The sequence below is a fragment of the Magnolia sinica genome, chromosome 15 (genome assembly GCF_029962835.1).
Source record: "Magnolia sinica isolate HGM2019 chromosome 15, MsV1, whole genome shotgun sequence".
Taxonomy (NCBI): Eukaryota; Viridiplantae; Streptophyta; class Magnoliopsida; order Magnoliales; family Magnoliaceae; genus Magnolia; species Magnolia sinica.
The window spans coordinates 797,470-818,779 of record NC_080587.1 but is presented as its reverse complement, the minus strand read 5'-3'; the positions used below and the strand labels follow the sequence as shown (position 1 = coordinate 818,779).

General features: G+C 38.5%; 1 protein-coding gene across 1 annotated transcript; it reads right to left on the bottom strand.

Annotated features, from left to right (window-relative positions):
• Positions 1 to 212: 212 nt before the first annotated feature.
• LOC131227083 (protein RAE1-like) lies at positions 213 to 18,974 on the bottom strand. Its single transcript, XM_058222787.1, has 12 exons — positions 18,818 to 18,974; positions 16,647 to 16,729; positions 15,483 to 15,569; positions 14,943 to 15,011; positions 14,636 to 14,829; positions 9,600 to 9,741; positions 7,992 to 8,072; positions 6,250 to 6,378; positions 3,761 to 3,838; positions 2,511 to 2,582; positions 1,782 to 1,862; positions 213 to 641 (listed from the first exon to the last, which is right to left on the bottom strand). Exons 2-12 carry the CDS (start codon positions 16,710 to 16,712, stop codon positions 591 to 593), a joined length of 1,050 nt encoding a protein of 349 aa, XP_058078770.1. The 5' UTR covers positions 16,713 to 16,729; positions 18,818 to 18,974; the 3' UTR covers positions 213 to 590.
• Between the last annotated feature and the right edge of the window lie 2,336 nt (positions 18,975 to 21,310).

Sequence of the window (21,310 nt, the reverse complement as noted above, 5' to 3'; positions counted from 1 at the left end):
GCCCACCTAATCTGCGAAATCACGTTAGTTTTGTCCGGAGCCTTCATCCAGGCCAAATGAAGGGAAAACACACATTTTTGCTGGATGAGAAGGATGTTTGGATTCATGAGATTCTTAAGCATGGTCCATTCAAGGTGGGTTTAAGATAAAAGCTCAGGATCACTGAATCATTTCTGACTGCATATGCATGCATGCCTGAATCAACCAAGTAATGAGGCACATAACAAAATACTGCTTGAACCTGTAGATGGATCTCAGAAACAACATCAGAGCAAATGAATTTTCAGCAACACTATAAAACCCCACTTCTCAGACTCAACAGCCCTGAATAAGCAAAAGAGCTCAAATGAATTCCTAGCTACCTTAACCCCAGAAAGCATCCAGCTCTACAGTCCAGCTGCATAATCCACACCCCACCTGCAATCATATCCTGACAACAGGGATTTACCAAAATCCCAGACCCAAAAAAAAAAAAACCAAAACAAGAAAGGGAAACAACATACAGAACTCCTATTTCTTCAGAAGTATAAAAGAAAAAAAGAAAAAGAAAGCCATTTACAAAGGCACCAGCGCTTCCTTTCGATGCAACTTCACTTTCTACCAGTGGTTCCCAGTCTCGGCTTCCCTTTGACTTCGGAGTCCTGCTCACATATCAAATGGATATTGAATACATCAGAAACTCTAAAGCAGTCTTCATGATAAACTCTAAATAACAATCTATAAAATAAGGTTCAAGACTTTCAGTCTATAAACAGGAAAGAAGATTTGGTGCCTATTCTTTCCTGCTCGCATATCAAATGGATATTGAATGCATCAGAAACTCTAAAACACTCTTCATGATAAACTCTAAATAACAATCTATAAAATAAGGTTAAAGACTTTCAGTCTATAAACAGGAAAGAAGATTTGGCGCCTATTCTTGTTGGCAGGGAATTGGACCTTGTGGCTGGAGTGAAAGAACCTATGTTTGTTTCAGGAATCGGAAGAAAACTTCAGGGGAGATTGTTCTCATGGCGAAAGATTTGGTCAAGGAATGGGCTATTGCAGCTAAGGCTATTGTGGCAGATCAGCTGAGCGATAGCTGGGCAGATTTGTACTACTTGGTTGTTTTTAGCATCTTCTGTTTTCTTTTCTCATGTTCTCTGGTTGTATTCTTTAGGCCTGTGGTCTTTTTGCAACAAAATTATCATGGTTACCAAAAAAAACACAGAAAAAAGAGTACTTTTAGCCGCACTATAGTGTTGTCACATTCTTTCACTAGCCATTGCGGTGACAGTAATGGCTCAAACGGTGGCTGTTACTTTCACAAATTTCCATCTGACTATTACCCGTATCATTTGTTTTTCCACTTTCAAATGTTGGGATCTAGGAACTCCTGGAAAGACATGGTGTTGATCAGAAACTTATAGATGACCAGGAGCTTTGCAAAGCCTGCATGAGTGTACTAGGCATCCTATCTACATGCCACCATGTGTGCCCATGTGGTAGATTGGAGCAATTTCCATGGCGTTCATCAGGTGGCTCAGATCATGTAGATTTTCTAAGACTGTAAGACAAAAATTATATGGTCCACTCGTCATGTTGGCTGTGATGTTAGAAACAGGTGGACACATTAGAAAACTTCAGTCAATTTTTTTCTAGCCATACATTTGTATCATAAACTATGGCTCACATGACTAGTGGATGGAGTTGGTTCAGAGGCCATGAAGGCACATGTGGGTGGTCTGTACATGAGTTGGCTTATAGATGTGTGTAGGCTTAACAAAGCTCCATAAACAGACCTGTGGCGTGTGGAGGAAAATGGAAGTCTTTGCAGCAGCTGGATTGTGATTTTCTGCACCCTTGCTCCAGTCATAGCACACCTGCATAATTCCATTGAATAACTCGCATCAATATCAAACATCTTTATTATTATTATTATTATTATTTTAATTTTTAATAGGTGAAGGCAAGACGATTTCTGAGAGTAAAAAGAAAAGAGTATTATCCCACATCAAACACAATGAGAAAAACCATCCTGAGTGCTGATCTTCTATGCCACGTAGTGGTCAGCAAATAGATGGTTAATAAAGAAATACGAAAAAAGGTCCCCATTCTAAGGAGAGAACCAAGGTGATGGATGGCTAGGATCTACTAATCTATAAGGTTTCAGCAGCAACCTCATCCATGAGCCTGTGAAATTAACTGTTAGGATCATTTAAACATAGTCCCCAGTTTCAGAAACTCAGAGAAGGGACTGCATAACCTCAGGCCAGGGATAACATAATCCATCCACATTCAAATCTATCATATCAGCAGGAGGCCCAGCTAGGCTCCTTAAATGTCAATTTAAAGAAGAATTGATGGCTGAACTTCTAGACCCTCCTAGGCCCAAGCCTGGTGCCTGATAGGCCAGACCCGAAGAACCGGCAGGTAGGCTGGCTGGAACCATTCCATTGACTCCCTTAATCTCATATTCGTAGTTCAAAAGATTCATGGCTGAGGCTATGAGAGGAGAATGAAAACATTACCGCATATGCAAAAATGGAACCATCATTGTTAAAAGCGCTGCAAGGGATAGGTTGACTGCATCGAGACATAGCCTGAAAACATAACAAGAGCTTGTATTAGCCAGAAATATTTTTTTCATAGAAACTGACAACAAACACAGGATGTCAGTAGATAAACATGGAAATTCACAGTTCACTTTCACTAAAATTGAAAGTCATCACCCTAGTAGGAGCCTGTTCCATCAATCACATGTTTATATCTAGTCTTTGATCCATCAACATAAGAGCAGACACAATGTCTACCAAGTCTAGACACATCTGTAAAGCCTAGGCCACTAAGAGTGCCCAAGAAATAACAAAGATACGGTAAGACTTCCATTAAAGGTTGCTATTGAATTAAGATGTATTCAATACTAATGACATCTTCAAACAAAACCAAAAAGATTGTCATAGTGGCTTGTCAGTTGAGAAACAAACTAGTTAGTCCGCTCCACAGTAGGGAAACCCCTCCCAAGTGACAGATTAACTTCAATACCCATAGGATATTCTGTATTAGCAAAAGTTGGTTTAATTGTCAGCACCAACAGGGAAAAAAGATGGTTAAGCTTCAGAAATCTTCATGACAACAAATATATTGGAAGCACCTTTCAAGAAAAGAAAGAAAGACAAAAACAAATTTATTGAAAGCAAAGGGGCAGAGATTCCTCACTTCAGCTAGCTCATTAGCCTCAAGTAGGATATGATTACTCTTCAATACCCACATTAAGAAGTTGAAAGACTTACTACCAACAAAAAGATGAGCTTGAAAACCACTCTAAAAACAACATTAACAAAACCTAATAGGTTTAAAACCTAATAAAACCTCATGAATATGTTAGCAGTTTTTTCCTTTTTGCATTTATTTGCAAGTCGCAACACTTTTTCTTCTTTGGTGTCTAAAAGGTCCTCAGGTTATTGTATCTTATGCAAAATTCAAAAGATAAAAAAGGTTTAAAACTGGAACCAAAAGTCACAATCCCTTCTTTTTAGTCTTTAAAAGGCCCTGGGGTATGTGTATTTTATAGAAAATCAGAAGACCGAAAATAGACCAGCAGTGAAATACTAAATTTGGGTGAGAAAAACATGCGCGCGCACACGCACACACTAGGGAGGGAGGGAGGGAGTGTTCAAGAAAATTATCACCCACATCAAACGGAACTGAGTTAACAATTAAAGGACAGAATGGTTGCATAAGAGAAGTTCTAAAAATGCATGTACAGCAGGCAGCGGACCTTAAGTCTTTGTTTACTGTCTTTGTCCCAAAAATTGAAAGCACCATCAGATCCCGCTGTAGCAAATGTATGATGTACCTGCAAAAAAACCCCTAAACATGGTCAGAGGCTTAAGTTCATGTAAAGCAACATCCTAAAGAGATGAAGCGGCAGCAAGTACAATTCAGGGGAATGCCTTCGTAACTAATTCTTTGCTTCCCAGACAATGATTAACCAGATCGTTGTATTTACCTTTAACTCCTATATAGCCTAAACATAGAAAATCACTGAAAGACAGCACCTAATAAGATAAATCCAATAAGAGCTCATTGGCTCCTTCATATCTTAGAATGGTGGTCAACCTGTTTCCAGAAACGGATTCCCAGTGAATGACATTGTGTATGGTGTTCGAGAATTGGGAAAGCTATTCTGAATCCAGTTTTTGTGTTTGGAACTTTGGATACTAAGAGAGGGTAATTAGAAGCGGATAGGTCTTTTTATTCTTTTAAAAGAAAAACTCTAGTTGAATCTGAATCCATTTCCCAAATTTTTGCAACCTATCTTAAAAATGGAAATCATAAAAGGGGGAAATTTTGGGAATTGGATTCCCATGGGAATGCATTTCTCAGCCTTTTCCAGGACCCAAACACAAATTCAGTCCCTCACTAGTGGAATGTATTTCCTAGGGGCTGGATTTCCAGAAGCCAAATGACCCCTAATGAATGAAAATAATGAAAAAACAGAAAGGAAATAAGAGAGGATCCTCCAAATTCTTCAAGCATTGTCAACTTTTGCTACAATATGGCTTTGGGCAGATGCATGGCCAGTAAGCTCATAACCAAAGCACTAACATCAATGCAAGCAGAAATGCCATCAGGGTCTACCATCCAACCTTCTCAATGAGTTCACTAAGGTATGCTCATCTCTCAAGACTTGTCAAACCAAGTTCAAATCTTCTATATGGATCTTAAACAACGTTCAAGAACTCAAGGCAATTTCAGGTTTTCTATTGATCAAGAAAAAGTCTACATGTAATATTTATGTTCACAATTTGGGTACGGGGGTGAGACTGAAATAAATAGGCATGGAATAAATACATTTATACAGGAGAGCCAGATTTTTTTTAAGGATGACAATTTATTAAAAGAAACGGCAAAGCAGAAAGAATACAGAAGAAAAGAGAAAAAACCAAAAAAACAAGAAAAGCCACCCTGAGAAGAAAAGAAAAGCTACCCCACCCACTAGCTACACACTAAGAACAAAACACCATCCACTCAACAACAAAAGATCCGAGCGGAACAAAAAAAACCCTCGGGATCACCCAGAATGTCCCTAAAGCACCTACAATTTCTTCCCTTCCAAAGGGCCCACAACCCAGGTACCCCCCCTGTGCCATTGCCGAAAGAACATTTAAGATACAGAAAGAGCCATCTATATCTCAACCAGACCAAAATATTAATGCTTGAGAATGTCAAAGAAAAAAGCATAAATCAAGAAAACAAGGAATCAGTTCAGGAATGACAGAGCTATGAGAAAACACATCAATGAAGGGGTGGGTGCTACAATAAATATTTTGTTGTCGTCAACAGTATAAGCAGTAAGGTTTTCGGCTATATAAAACTTTTCATGACATGCATAAAATTCCAAAAATGTTTCACTAAAGTAGCCAAAAATGTTTCTAGAAATAACATGTATCCCTCTGGACGTATGAGAACTATACTTTCTGCACACTTAAGCATGCTCCAGAATCAACAGTATCGCTTCTGTTATAACTTTATAAATGCTAGTGCATACAGCAGTTTTTAAAGGGAAAATCTTAACATGTCTTGTGTTGGACTTTTGCATGATTATGTCTAAATAATAATCATGCAAAATAAAGGTTGCAAGAAGTGAGAGAAGACAAGAAAATGCAATTCAAATTAAAGTATGGTGGTCTTACTGATGTCAGAAAAATTAACCAAGTAAATTAAAAGGAGAATGAAAAATATCCGCCAAGAAAATGAAGCAGTGTATAAAATGTAAAAACATGGAAGTTGCTAAGGGCCATTTGCATTGCACCACATCAAAATGGATTTGGATCCCTTTACTTGCGGACATTCTCTGACAAAGAGCCAGCTCAGCAGTTATTTTATTATTTTGCAGAGGAAAAGTGCTTTTCTGATCATTTTCTGTTTAGCTTCCAGGCAAAGAAGTAATTTTGGAAAAGCTTTACTCCACACTGCAAAATGCAAGAAAGAAGGGCTGATGTTGCCCATGTAAAATTGATCCAAATTCCTTTTAATGGGTGGCATTCTGATAGAGGCTAAATTGTTTTAACCTAATCATTTACTTCTCCGCAACGATAGAAACAAAAGCAATACAAGTGGAAAAACCCATTCACCAATTAGAAACATTATGCTCACTCTAAAAAAAAAAACAACAGAAAATAAATTTGTTGCCATTAGGAACAGACAAGGACAAAAATGTTGCATTATAATTAAAAGGAAATATGATGCAGCAAAGGAACTTACAGGATGGAAGTTCAGTGAGTTGACTGAGTATATCTCATTCCCTTCCCTGTGGCACTTAAAAGTGAAGTTTTTACTTTGTTGGGCATCATCCAAATGGTGTACGCCAACTCTACCCTCTATAGACCCCACCTGGAAAAAACAGAACAGATTTAGAATTCTTCATAAAGATCATGCGTAAGAGAGATCCTCTCTTTTAGAAGGCAAATAAAATGAGATCCATCATACAGAATAAACAAAAAAGAAACATCAAAGACTTGAAAAATGCAATCAACAATGAAAAGATACGAACAAAAACTAAAGGGTGTTTGTTTGCAAAAAGCCGATGCCATACAGTCAATATAAATCAAATCCTCTGAAAGCATGAGAGGGTTGTGCATAGTTCCTGTGTGAGATTGAATGGTTATTCTTATAGTGAGCCTCAAATCTGGGACATTGACTTCTTTATTTTCTTTTGCACCGGGAGGGAGAGTTTGGGTTCAGATCGAGGTCGGGTGTGTCAGGTAGGGTTAGAGGTACTTAGAAACTAGGGTTATACACACACACACACACACACAAACACACACACACACAAATCCGAGTCGAGTCTAACCGGATCGAGTCGGGTTGAGTTACTAGGTAATTCGGACTCAACTCGATTTGAGTTTGGATTGGGCGAAGCCTACTCGGTTCGGACTGATTCACCCATTCGGTTCGGGTTGAGTTGGATCTAAACGAGTCGGACGAGTAGAATCAGGCGAGTCGAGTCGTCCCGTGCCCAGCTCTACTGGTTCAAACAGGTGGGGATATATTGGCACTACAAGTGCGTTTTGTATCACACAAGTGGGATGTAAAATATGTCGTGGGATAAATCGGCCGATATCGTCGATATTGAAAACATTGCTCTTAGTTGCATTGGGACAGTTAGCTAGTCTAATCCATTAATCTAGGTTGTTCATTAGGTCCAACAAACATTTCATGGGCTATCATGCAAACTTCACACCGATCTGCTGACAAATAATAACCATTTGGTCAATGTCCTTTGATATGGACATATTGTTCGCACAAAAATAGGTCCAATCTACAATTTGATCCATTTGTTTATTAGGACCATCATGAATTGGTTACAATTCTAACGAATAACTTTTATGAGGCAAACGCAGCCATCCTATCCTGTCCATGGCTTGGACAAAGGAAGGCTATAGAAAATAAGGTCAAATCAAGGATGGATTGGATCATCCCATCAGTGCGATTTTTGTAGGGTGGCCTGTGAAATGTGTTCTAGACTTATATGGACATTTCAGATCGATTGATTGGGGTGTCCAAGTTAACTGATGCAACTGGGAGCACTATAACTGATAGTGCACTGAGAGCACTGGAGTGTCTCTCTTATTTGGATCATCAATTAGTTGGGGTAAGGCTTAGATGATGATAATGATGCTTTATTTTGTACCTTCACTAGTAAACACATCTTTGCTCAGCATTTTAATAACTCTGAACTATTGAAAACACAGAGACCAAGAGCAGTTAAATTTCAGAACAAACTGGCATCTGTCTAAAATGAATCTGTACATACTGTTTAAAAACATTGCTGCAAACGCACTATTTGAGAACATTTAACTGCCAAGTTCCCAAGAAGTGAAGCGGGACTACACTGCCATTGCAGCTAGATAGCAAATAAAAATATAGTAAGATACAAAAACGTACGCTCAAGTTTAAGTAGAACAAAAAACATGAATTAAACCATATGAAATGCAAAATTTTACCAAGAATCCTTGTTGATCAGGAAATGCAGTGACACATCTTGTCTGGTACTTGAGAGGTGAAATTATTCTCTTAAACTCGGTCTGGTAGCATTTCAAGCAAATGAAAGATTATTAGGGAACTATCCAGTACCAAATAACTAAAACAGCAGTATACTTTGGCTTATGAATTAGTAATTCAAGGAAAATACAAGTATACAACAGATAACATGTGAAAGTACAGAATCCATCAATTTGAACTCAGGCAAAGGGCCAATTTACATTGACATAATAACAACCAAAACTATTCAATAAGCAGAAATAAGGACTGCAAGAACCTTTGGTAATGAGCAAAATCTCTGTTTGGTATGCAACCTAACAGCACCTAAGGCTACCACGTAACAGAATCTGCCAACTAACCAATGCAAAGGTCCAACTGTTAGCCTTTTTCTCTTGTGGACCATCATTGAATTAAGCAAATCTTCGTTCCAACAAGAAAAATCACTAAAAAGTGACAAAATGCATCCACTCAACCTTTTTCTCTTGTGGACCATCATTGTACGAAGCAAATGTTAGCTGTCAATTATTCACCTTAAAGGTCAACCAGTAACATTTTCCCCTTTTGGAGCATCATTGTATCAAGCAAATCATAGTTCTGAACATAAAATTCACTTAAACATAGATAAAATGCATCCACTTAACATTTTCTCTTGTGAAGCATCATTGTATCAAGCAAATCTTAGTTACAGACATTAAAAAATCACTTAAACAGAAACGAAATGCATCCACTTTGAAGTTTGACTACTCTTGCTTCTTCTAAACATAAAAATTCACTTCAACAGTGATAAAATTTCATGATATTTGGTGCAACCAAGCGCACCCTAAAGCATTGGGGCCTATATTTGAAGGACGAAAGAATAAAAGAAAGAAGAAAGAAAGCTGCAAGTGAAAATAACAGGCACCGTTGTTCACCCCATCCACAAAAGAATAAATAAACACACACCTGATTTAAGAAACCTCCTGGAAGAGGCTAGCATGATGCAAGCAAAACCCAACATTGGGCTCCATATGGTCATACATGTCGAAAAAGTAGTCATTTCTTAATCTTCTTTTGTTTTATGTTTCCAAATAAAGTCAAAAGCCTTAAAAGACCCTTGACGATTACTAGTGAGGGTATTTAAGTAGGGGCAATTTACACACTTTAAATAGCTTTAGGGTTCTTTTCATTCTATCTACGCTATATTCCTAACAATAGACGTGCAACTCCAATTAGTGAAAGGTTGAATAAGTTTTCTTTTTCTCTCTCTTCTTTGAAGAATACTCCTGTTTAGCATCTGTTACTTGGGAGGCATGTGTTGACATTGATCTCTACCATGTGCTCCCAAATCAATCCTTGTCATATCTTCATCCTTTTTTCGGGAGCCATTGAAGACATCAATCTGGACTTTCTTCATTTCCAATTTAGTTATAGTCCTAGGCTTGGGATGGAAGAACCAAACTAGGAAAAAACATACATTTGAATCTGAACCTAAGGTTCTGGTTGCACTATAGTTCTTTTAAGGCTCTGATCAGTATTACAACTAAAGCCACTTTTAAACAATTATTTCATCATTTACTAAATAATAAAATCACCTGAGGATTCTGTAAGTTAAAAACTATCAAATTCCGATCTGCAGTGCCGACAACCATCAGCGGATGTCGAACTGTTAGTGCATAGCAGCGGTCTGGGAGTTGTTGGGTGTGCACTGGATTTTGCTGTCTAGTATCCCAATACCTGTCAAGGGTAGCAAAATGATTAGATACGATCATGCAAAGATAAGTAAATCAAAGCTCTAGAAAAAGAAGAACAAAGCATGTGATCTTATTACTTGGGCAACTTACCTTTCCCTACTGTATAGCACATGTAAATGCATTATGAAATAATTATCTTTATTGATGAGGAATAAAGAAAAGAACAAAAATATATGGAGCGGACAAGATAGAGGAAAAAGAATGATCATCTACGGGAAACGGTACCACAACTTGCAGTACCATAGCATCCTTCCTGCCAACATGCCACTTGTGTAGAAAATCGATACCAAATAAAAGATAGGCCCCAACTTCACCGTTCCCGAAAATCGAAGGGATCAGCTCACTATGTGAGCAACACCTGTGTAACAACCTGTGATTTTGGCCCTGATGGACAAAAAAAAAAAAACCGAATTCCAAGGTAATAATATGAATATGTCAGAGTATAAATAGTCCGCATATTCTTTACAATCTTATAAATTCATGTTTTTATAGCAATCGCGGCATAAATGACGGGAAAATTTAAATCTCATTTCATTACATAACTACTCTAAGTTCTATTCATCAATATATTACATGCTCAGTCCTTCCATGGGATATTAAAATTTCAATTTTTTAAGGAACTACTAAGAAAACAAAATAAATAAAACAAGAAGAATCTTGTCCAAGCCATCTTGGCTTCATCATTCATCACGGATCATCATAATTCTCACCTTGAAACTCTAACTCACTAATTGAATTATCACCTGCATAGTCTGGCGTTATTTTTACAAGAAGATGAATGAGTTGCCTAGCTTCAACTCAGTGAGAGCATCTCCCCAAGATTATCAAAATAATAGCATGATCATTACACATAATTTCAAGACAAAACATCCATAAGAAATATTGATTAATACAATGCATGTTCTAATGAAGGATCCCTGAATAAATAAGACGGTTAAGCGGGAATCTCCAATTACGACTTCACATGCATTTAATAGCCACTAGTAACCAGAGTTTACCGAGCTACATGTGAAGTGAGAGTCCTCAATTACGACTTCCATCAGATAGTGTACAACTGGAAGCGGAAATCTCCAATTACGACTTCCATTGTAACACCAAGAGGGGTTGACCCAATTCCAGGATCCCAGTGAATGCATGAGATTAAGCCAAACCTTTAATTAATTTGGTTTGGCATCCAGCCGGTTTAAAAATGCCCACACTCACAAAGTCACTACCTCACCTCATTCCACGGTCCAACACACCCTAGAATAGTCGTTACCCTTTTCTGATGGCCAATCGTGGAGGGATGTGCATACCCTAGATGTGATGCTACACATGGCTCTAATTCACCATCATCCACACATGGATTCACCATAAGTAAACAATCCAACCATTGGATCCTCCATGATTCACAATAATCCATATACATAGATATTGTATATCAATTCCACATCGTAAACCGCATGGGATGAGGGGTTTCCTTGTGACATAGCATTCATAATACATAAGTCCGTCATCACAACATCACATGGGCATGCCATGTCCACCATCATAACATATTCATCATGAAACATCCATAGTTTCTACATAGTTTCATCATATACATGATTTCATCTACAGTTCCACATTCAAGCGTCCAAACGTACATCATTCTCATGTTTATTAAAAAGTCCAGCAACCTATGATCACATATACCTCATATTAAACATCATCAAACCATTCACAAACATCACAACGAATAGGCCAACCCAATCTACATCATATAGGGTCCATATGGACTAACCTAGTGGATTCACCATGTAGACTCAGCGGGTTAGCTCATCGCAACGGGTTAACTCGCTGCTCTACACGTTCCCATGATATCCAACACCATAGGACATCAATCTAAACCTATACGCTCGAACATGGAATTGTAGATGAAATCATATATATGATGGAACTATGTAGAAACTATGAACGTTTCACAATGAATATGTTATGATGGTGGACATGGCACGCTCATGTGATGTTGTGATGACGAACTAATGTATTATAAATGACATGTCACAAGGAAACCCCTCATCCCATGTGTTTCGGAAATATGTTATGGAGTTATAGAAGCTCATGTGGTTTACAATGTGAAATTGATATGGAATATCCATGTGTATGGATTATTATGAATCATGGAAGATCCAATGGTTGAATTAGAGTCATGTGTAGCATCACGGCTAAGGTATGCACATCCCTCTGCGATTGGCCATCGAGAAAGGGTAACGACTATTCTAAGGTGTGGTGGACTGTGAAATGGAGTGAGGTGGTGACTTGGTGGGTGTGGGCATTGTTAAACCGGCTGGATGCTAAACCGGATTAATTAATGGTTTTGCTTAATCTCATGCATTCACTGGGATCCAGGAGTTGGGTCATCCACTATGGGTGTTACAATGGAAGTTGTAATTGGGGATTCCCGCTTCCAGGTGTACACTATCTAATGAAAGTCGTAATTGGGGACTTTCGCTTTCGTAGATGGGTATTTAGAGCGTGTGGAGTCGTAATTAGGGACTCCTGCTTCACGTGTAACTCGGTAAACTCTGGTGACTAGTGAATATTAAGTGCGTGTGAAGTTGTAATTGGGGATTCCCGCTTCACCGTCTTATTTAGTCAGGGACCCTTCATTGGAGCATGCATATCATGCATTGTATTAATCAAGATTGCTTATGAATGTTGTGTCTTCAAGTTATTTGTAATGATTATGCTATTAATGTAATAATCTTGAGAGATGCCTCAATCAGTTGAAACTAGGCAACTCATTCCTCTTATTGGAAAAACAATCGTAGACTCTGTAGGTGACGATCCAAAGAATGAGCCAGAGCTTCAAGGCAAAAATTATTATGGCCCATGACGACGGATGACAAATGATGAAGCCAAGATGACTTGGATAAGATTATTCTTCTTTTATTTATTTTGCTTTCTTAATAGTAGTTCTTTAAAATTTTCGAATTGTAATAAGTCCCATAGAAGAATCGAACATGCAATATATTGATGTAATGATGATGAATGGAACATAGAGTAGTTATGTAATGGAATGAGATTTAAACTTTTCTGTCATTTATGCCACGATTACCATAAAAACATGAATTTATAATATTGTAAAGAATATGTGGAGTATTTATACTCTAAAAAAATCATATTATTACCCTGGAATTCGGTTTTTCGTGTTGTCTACAAAGGCCGAAATCTGGAGCTGTTACAACTTGTATGTTGAATCTGACGGTCAGATGTCCATTTATTCCAACAGTCTAGCCCAACTGATAAGCAAACTAGCATGATTTTGTTCCGGTATCTTAACAGAGCCTACCTTTTGTATGACATGTTGGCGGAAAAGATGGTAAGCTGTGGTACCTTGCCTGAAGGTGATCAGTTCTTTAAGAGAAATAGAATTTTTGTGTTAACTGTGTAAATGATAAATCCATAATCCATATAAGCATTCAATTTGAAAAGGAAAGAAACACATGCATAAAGCTATCATTATAAGGAAAATTTTCGACTGCAGAATCTTTTAGTACAAGAAATCAATGCTTGGAAAATTTTACTATGCAAAATCCTAAAGAACAGGAAATTTCCATTTATCATAGTTTGCTAGTTATCATTGATTTGCATTTCTCATGCCAAGTAAATTCCATGTAGTTGTATTCTTTGATCAGGGTCAAGTACAATATCTTCAGAAAAAAAATAAAAATTTGCCCTTACAGTTTTGACATTTATTTATTTTTCGAAATTGACAAAATTAAAGAAGGAGAACAACAACTACAGACAACCCAGCAGAAGTGACCCTCCCCTACCCAGTATACACTGCACAGCATGTAGCGTGACCAGTGTTTTAAATATCAACGATATCAGCCGATATATCCCACGATATATCTTGTATCCCACTTGTGCGATACGAAACACACAGGTAGTACCGATATATCTCACCTATTTGATCTAGTGATCATTTTCGATTTTCGATCTATGTTTTTGTTGTAAATCACATTAAACCAGTGTCAAATGGTTACAAATTTATGATTATTCATATTTTCCATGAAAAATCATGAATTTTGAACTTCGATTTCGAGATATAGGGGAGATGGGTCAAGCTGCGGAAAACTGAGAAAAATCAAAATTTCTCAATTTCTTGCAAATCAGTTGCAATCTTTGTATCCAAACACAAAATTAAACATGTATGTAACATGATCTAGCGATTTTTCTTTTGCTTTTGAACGTATTGCTTGTGTTTCCATACATTTCTTACGTTTATAAATTATACGAATAGACTTTGAATATATTTGCATCAGTTCAGTTGGGAAACGCATATATTAGGACCCCATATAAAGGAAACTCCCATTATGTGCATTTTTTTTTTTTTTGATAATGTTTTGATTTCAAAGTGTGTATTGATGTCTTTTTCAACAATCCCTGAAGTTTCATTGAAAAATTCAACCAATTTCCCAATGTTCCCATGTTTCCCAACAACAGCAATACATTACACGATACAACCAATATATCCTATGCGATAACCGATATGTATCCAAATCTCAAGGGTGTGATACATTACGCGATAATGATATTTAAAACATTGAGCGTGACCTTCCCACCGCATAGCACATAAAAATAGCACAAAACCCAGTAAGCATACGCTATTTCAGGTGTAGAGTAAGCTATATGCTACATAATGTACAGCATATGCAGCTTATGCAATGAGATATTCGCGGTTTAAAACTTATAAAAGTTAAGGTTATGATAGTTTAGCACCCTTTTAAAATGGTGGTGGCTCATACTCCACACATGTGGCACTGATGTGCAGCTATGTAGACCATCAAAATTGTAGGTCCAGTTGTGAATGAAGCATATATCTAAAATCACACTGATCAAGCTATGCAAACCTCAAAGTCTTGTCCCAGCTTCCTGTAGCAAGGAGATTCATTTCTGGAATCCAAGCAATCTCTTTAACAGGTGCATCATGCATGGCCACTGTCATGGGTTGGCCACCAGACATCAAAGGCCACATTTTGACCTGCTTATCACACCCTCCTGAGAATACTGTTGCTCCATCGTCCTTCCAAGCTGAGCACAGAACCTAAGAAAATATCCCCATTTATCAAAACATCATCCATTTAGCATCAATGGAAGAAAATGGCGGTTTAGAGATGAAATCTTAATTGTCATTCAAAGTGTTAACTGGATTCATACAGGTTGGTCATGCGATATTGATGCCTTTGGCATGCTGCTTCCTGTCCGGAGTACCTCCCAACATCTAACCTGTCATTTTTTTATAATAACAAAGTGATGTCTTAGCTTTATAGAGCCGAAAAAAAACAGGGAAGAGAAGGAAAGAAAGAATTTAGTTTGACAAAATCATCTCAACAAAGATACAATTACTGAAGTGGGCTAGAGAATAGACTATTGTGCTTTCGACCATTTCTTTGGTGGTGCCGACTCATGCACCATAAATATGGCACACGCTACGAATCCAAACCATGAGATAGACACTTCAAAAGAAAAACTACAGCAATCCAAATTCACCGGGCAACAGAATAGGTTAAGATGGTCCAAACAGTGAATTTCTGAGCATCCTCCATCTGAAATGGAACTTGACAAGTCAGGCAGTCTATTTTAACTTACGTAGTTACATAGATGCCACCAGGTATGCTCAATGATTCACTGTCATTTAAGGGGTAGAGAAAATGCACGCATAGTTTAGCCCATTTTATATTAAACATGAGAACAAACCTGATTGTCCCAAGAAGTACCAACAAGGTAATTGCCTTTGGGACTAAAACTGAGGCTAGAAACAGAATCAGTAGGAGGCTGAACCACCTGCAAGAAAGAAATATATAAATCAGAACTCAACAGTTTCCAAAGACTCATTTGTCAGGAAATGCTTAGTTACTTTGCATGTCAGTCCATGAGAAAAGCCACAGAAATGACGAAACAAAAATAAAATAGATAATTCATATAACTGTGCAAGAAAGTAAACACTACTAACCAAAAAAAAAAAAAAAAACATGGAACCCTGCTAAAGGGACCACACATGCTAGCATGGCATACATGTGTGAAATCCAAGCCCCCAATGAGATACGCCCAGGACAATATTAGGTGGTCCACACATATACAATAAAGCAGTCTGTTATAGAAGTTAACAGAGAGGCAACATATATGGGCAGAGACCTGTCTGACCTTTTGGACAGAATCCACAAATGAGGCCTGCCTAATGATGAACTTGGACCTCGGCCACATGCACAACATTGGCACATGTGGCCTGGGAGTGCGCTGGCAAGTGACTTGCACGAGTCCCGTTTGGAACTCAAAAGCTTAAACTGCAGCCAACTCGGTCTAAAAGTAAGATATGAGGTAGCCTGGTGAGTATGTGGAAAACATGTGATATGGTAAGAAAAATTACAGCCAAACAACAGAGAAACTTTGATACTCTGGCAGATTGTGACTGATGATACATAGGAACTTACAAATTACTTAGAAATTGCATATGGCATACAAGTAATTCAAATTGATGTGTCCAAATTTAGATGTATCATGAACCAAAAACTATGCTTAATTGCTTATTTAATTATCTGAATATTAGAATGGAGGACGTTTATTGAACGGTTTAAAATGAAAAATATCCAACTGTTCTATTTCAACAAACAAGTGTCCACGAATCAAAGGTTAGAATTGCACAACAAATATGATTTTGGTATGTTATTTAGCAAAAGTGGGCTCCACAATTTAGTCGCTTTAGTTTGAGTTAATATACCCCACACGTGTACCGCATACGGTTTTTGAGTGCTTGTGTATCAAGCGCCATACTCTACCAGAGTATCAAATAACTTCACATTACACTAAATATATTGAACAGCGAGAGGACTTATAGTAAGAAAAATCTGCAGAGATAATTACCTCAAATGACTTGTTCGGATTTGGATTTGCACCAGCGGAAGTATTGAGACCCGAAAGATTGGCCATCAGTGTTTTCACAAATCCTTCACATCAAACATGAAAGCAGGAGCATCACATCATCAGCAGAAATAACAAGCATGAAAGTATCTAATTGGAAATGCTATAGGCAACAGCATGAACATCCAAGATGTAATTTGACAAAAGACAGTGCAAAAAACATAGCCTAGAAAAACATATGAGAGGATTTTTCTATACTAGTAGTTGGCAGCATATTGTGGTGCAACTGAGCTGTATTGAACATGTGGACGGATCAATCATCGAATCTTGACCATCCATTGGGTCCCACCAATCAATAATCACAATGATCAGATGATCCTCAGGACCTAAACATCCAATTGATGGATCACAAATTGGACGGTCCAGGTTATTTATACAGAAAAAAGTTTTAACATCAAACTAGAGAATCCAATTGGAAGACCCCCGCCCTTATCTTGCTTATCGCTGTCAAGAATCAGTTTGATCCGATCATCCTGAAATCTGATCAGTGGGCCAGAAAACTGACAGTTATAGCAAAAAGAGTAATTACTCATAATGTTAGGATCGTTGGATTAGTGTTGTTCTAGCGTGGTAGCTAATGAACAGTTGATTTGTACTAGAAGGCCTAGATTGATGTGCAGGACTAACTCTGTCCAATAGAACCACATGGAGATTTTTTCTATGCAACTAGCTTGCAGCATATTATGGTAGCAATGAGTTTTATTGGACATGTGGACAGAACAATCATCAAATCTGGACCATCCATTGGGTCCCACCAAATTGGACAGTCTACGTTACTTACTAAAAAAGGCTATCATCGAACTAGATAATTCAACCGGGAGACTCGACACTTGCCTATTTATCACTTTCAAGAATCAGTTTGATCTGATCAACCTAAAGCATGATCAATGGACCAGAAAACTGACGGTTAAAACAAAAGAAGCCATTACTCAGATGATTCAGATAGATGGATTAGTGTGGTTTGGGCATGGTAGCCAATGAATGGTTGGCTGGATTGGAAGGTCCGGAATGATATACCAGACTGTCTATGTTTCCAATAAAAAACCATAGAGGGGTTTTTTCTATGCAACTACCTCATAGCATATTATGGCAAATATGTTGTATTGGATGTGTGGACAGACCAATGGCCAAATCTGGACTGTCCATTCTGTCCCGCTGATCAGATGATTCTAAACACCCAATTGATGAGCTGCAAATTAGACAGTTGAGATTATTTATACCTGAATAAGGTCTATCATCAAACTGGAGAATCCAAACCCAGAGAACACAATTATCACTTTCAAGAATCAGTTTAATCTGATCGATGGGAGTACAATAACAGACAAGATTGACGGACAATGAACGGCTGGCAGGAGTAGAATAACGGACAAGATTGACGTGTTGCTGGCTCAAGAATCAGTTTGAATGTTTGATCCAATAATCCAGAACCTGATCAGGGGGAAAAAATAAAATAAAAATGACGGCTGTAGTGAAAAGAGCCATTGCTCAGATGGTCAGGCTCATTGGATTAGTGTGGTTTTGGCACAGTAGCGAATTAACAGTTGACAGGACTAGATGAACGGTCCAGATTGACATATTGTGCCGAAGAATCAGTTTGAATGTTTCTGATCACCCAAAATCTGATCAGCACACCAAAAAAGAAAACTAACGGTTGTAGCGAAAAGAGCCTTTTTTTTTTCCTTGTGCGTCAGGGCGGAAGGGGCGCGGTTTGGCTTAGGGCGGTTTCAGATCCCTGACTGAGGGGCCCACCGTGATGTACATTCCTTATATCCACACCGTCCATCCCTATTGAACAGTTGTCTGGACTAGATGAACGGTCCAGATTGAAGTGTTGGGTTGTCTATGTACCTGATACAACTCGTTTGTACAGCGAAGACTAGTTGTGTAGGGTTATTTCCAATACAGATACACATGCAACTAAGTACATATTCACGAATAAAAATTTCAAGAAAAGATGGCCAACACAAGGAAAAGAGAGGAGAAAACCCTAGATGGAAAAAGAGAAGAAATCGCCTAGAAGAAGAGAGAATTTACGGAGACAAACCACTGCTGAATTCGCTGAGAGGGAGAGAGAGAAGGGCTATTGAGAATGCCAGGAGAGAAGGAGAGATTACCTGCAGCTGGTGGTGCGTAGGGTAAAACGAAGGGGCGGAGGAGGGCTTTTTTTCAAAAAATTAAAAAGAAGCCGCGACAAGAGAGCCAGAAGGGTGCGTAGGCTTAGAGGAGAAGGTTTTATGATCGGAGGGGGAGCGTACGATAAGAAAATCGGCCTTCGAAATAAAACATACGTTTATATGGACGCGGATTTCCTGCGAAAGCCTTTCGCATGAGGCTCCTGCGCAAGGATGCTGGGTGGGGCCCACCAAGATGTTTGTTAGAAATCCACCCCGTCCATCTGTTTTGTGAGCTCATTTTAAAATGTGAGACCAAAAAATACATGTACCCATGTCTCAAATGGGCCACATGAGAGGAACTAGCGGGCATTCAATGAGCAACGTTGAAGCATTCTTATGGCCAAAAAAGTTTTGTATCAGATTATATTTTTGGTTTTTTCACTTCATCCTATTGGTAATGACCTTATAAAATGTTTGGATAGCATATAAACATCAAGGTGGAGGGCAGGAAGGTTTCAATGGTAGTAATTTGTTTCCGAAATTTTCTCTCTTGTGTGGCCCACTTGAGTTTTTTAGTGGGACTCGCCTGATGAATGGACCGTGCTCTGTGGGCCCCATAATGATGTATGTGTTTCATCCATGCCGTCCACCAATTCTTCCGGATCATTTTACGGTATAAGACTAAAAATGCGGTTAGTCCAAATCTTAAGTAGACAGCATAGTGTTAAATGAACGCCCAGCATTAAAAACTTCTTGGGGTCTACAAAAGTTTTGGATCAAGCTTATATATTTTATTTTCCATTCATCCAAGCCTGTATGAAATAATCAACAGGTTAGATGTCAAATAACCATTACATTGGGCCTAGGAGGTTTTTAACGGTGGACATTCAATCACTACTGTTTCCCATGTGTGGTCCATCTAAGATTTGTATCTACCTTAATTTTGGCACAAAGTTATAAAATTATCTTTCAAAATGGATGGACGGCGTGGATAAAACACATATATCATCGAGGGTTCATGTATCACCGACGACTAGCCACCGCCCTTCGCTTTGATATAGTCCCGCGTGGCGTAGGACCAACGCCGTGTCTGCAGACAGGGGATCCACGTCACTGCCGTGGAGCAAGGTTTATTGGAAATCGGATTACGTTCTGAGTTACTCACTGCCCTCTCATCGTACCTGGTAAACTCAGTTGGGCCCACCTTGACGTCCATCCGTTTTTCTATCTAATTTAAGGGGTTGAACCCAGAATTGAATCATATCTAAAAATAAAGTGGACAATACAATAGGAAACAGTGATATTTATTTGTCATCTAATCTGTTCGGAAGATCATACAAACATGGGTGGACATAAAACACAAAGATAAGCTTGATCCAAAGCTTCGGTGGCATCGAGAAATTTTCAACGACAGAAGTTCAATTCAACTGTTTCCTATGGTATAGTCCATTTGAACATTTTTTTATGCTTCATTTTTGGGCTAAAGTCCTACAAATATTTGGGAAAATGAAGGGACAGAATGGATAAACATACATAAATCATGATGAACCTCAGAGAGTTTACTCAGCACGGTAAGCGTAATGAGTTACTAGGCAATCCGCTTCCGGTTTTTTGTGATTCAGATGGGCCATGCTAAGGATAAGGTGGGCTCACCATGGTGCTTTCTTCAAATATACTCTGATCATTCAACTGTAGGGCTCAAAAACCACATGGATTTGTGATTCAGGTGGGCAATACTTAGGGGTGCACATGAACCGAGCTAATTCGGTTAGCTCGCTCAACTCGACTTGAAAAAGCTCGATTCGAGTCGGTTCAAGCTAAGTTCGAGCCAAGTTTGAGCTAGCCCTAGCTCGACTCGACTCGGATCGAACCCAGCTTGAATCGAACTCGGATCAAACTAGTTCAATGACTTAGTTACTTTGATATTGATGTTGGTCACCAAGTGTTTGATGAAATGATTCAAAGAAGTGTGGCTGATGGCAAGGAAGGTATGTATATGAAACCAACACCCTTTTTTTCTTTTTCTTTTTTAATGTTGCTTAGAAGGTGTTTGATAAAATACTTGTAAAACCATTGCTGCTATCTCAAATACAATGAGATTTTGAAGGTGTAGTTCAGATGTCCGTGAAAATGTCTCAATGATGAACATGGCTCAATCTTGGCTCGAACTCGGCCCAAGCTGCTAACCAAACCGAGCTGAGCTGAGCTGGCTAGTCAGGCTCGAGGACCGAGCCAAGCCGAGTTCAAGCTGAGGTCAACTAGTGGCTGAGCTGTGTCGAGCTGAGGCCAGCTCGACTCAGTTCAACTCGATGTACACCCCTAACAATACTAAAGAAACAAGTAAGAGAGGGGATGCCTACTAGAAATCGTATTAACTCGATAAACTTGTATGGTATTGAGTAAACTCTGTTGGGTCCGCCACAAATGCATCCTGTTTTGTTTATTGATGTTGTTCACCAATTTTTCAACTTAAATTTGAACTATATCTATAAC

Bases quoted from the DNA above. Each gene is read 5' to 3' on its own strand.
- LOC131227083 (XM_058222787.1), bottom strand. From the start codon at position 16,712: ATGGCCAATCTTTCGGGTCTCAATACTTCCGCTGGTGCAAATCCAAAT. The intron at 8,073-9,599 runs GTGATTTTATTA...AAATGCTACCAG, and splicing joins TTAACTTACAGAATCCTCAG to ACCGAGTTTAAGAGAATAAT. The intron at 642-1,781 runs GTCTGTTTATGG...ATATGTGAGCAG, and splicing joins TTTTCCTCCACACGCCACAG to GACTCCGAAGTCAAAGGGAA.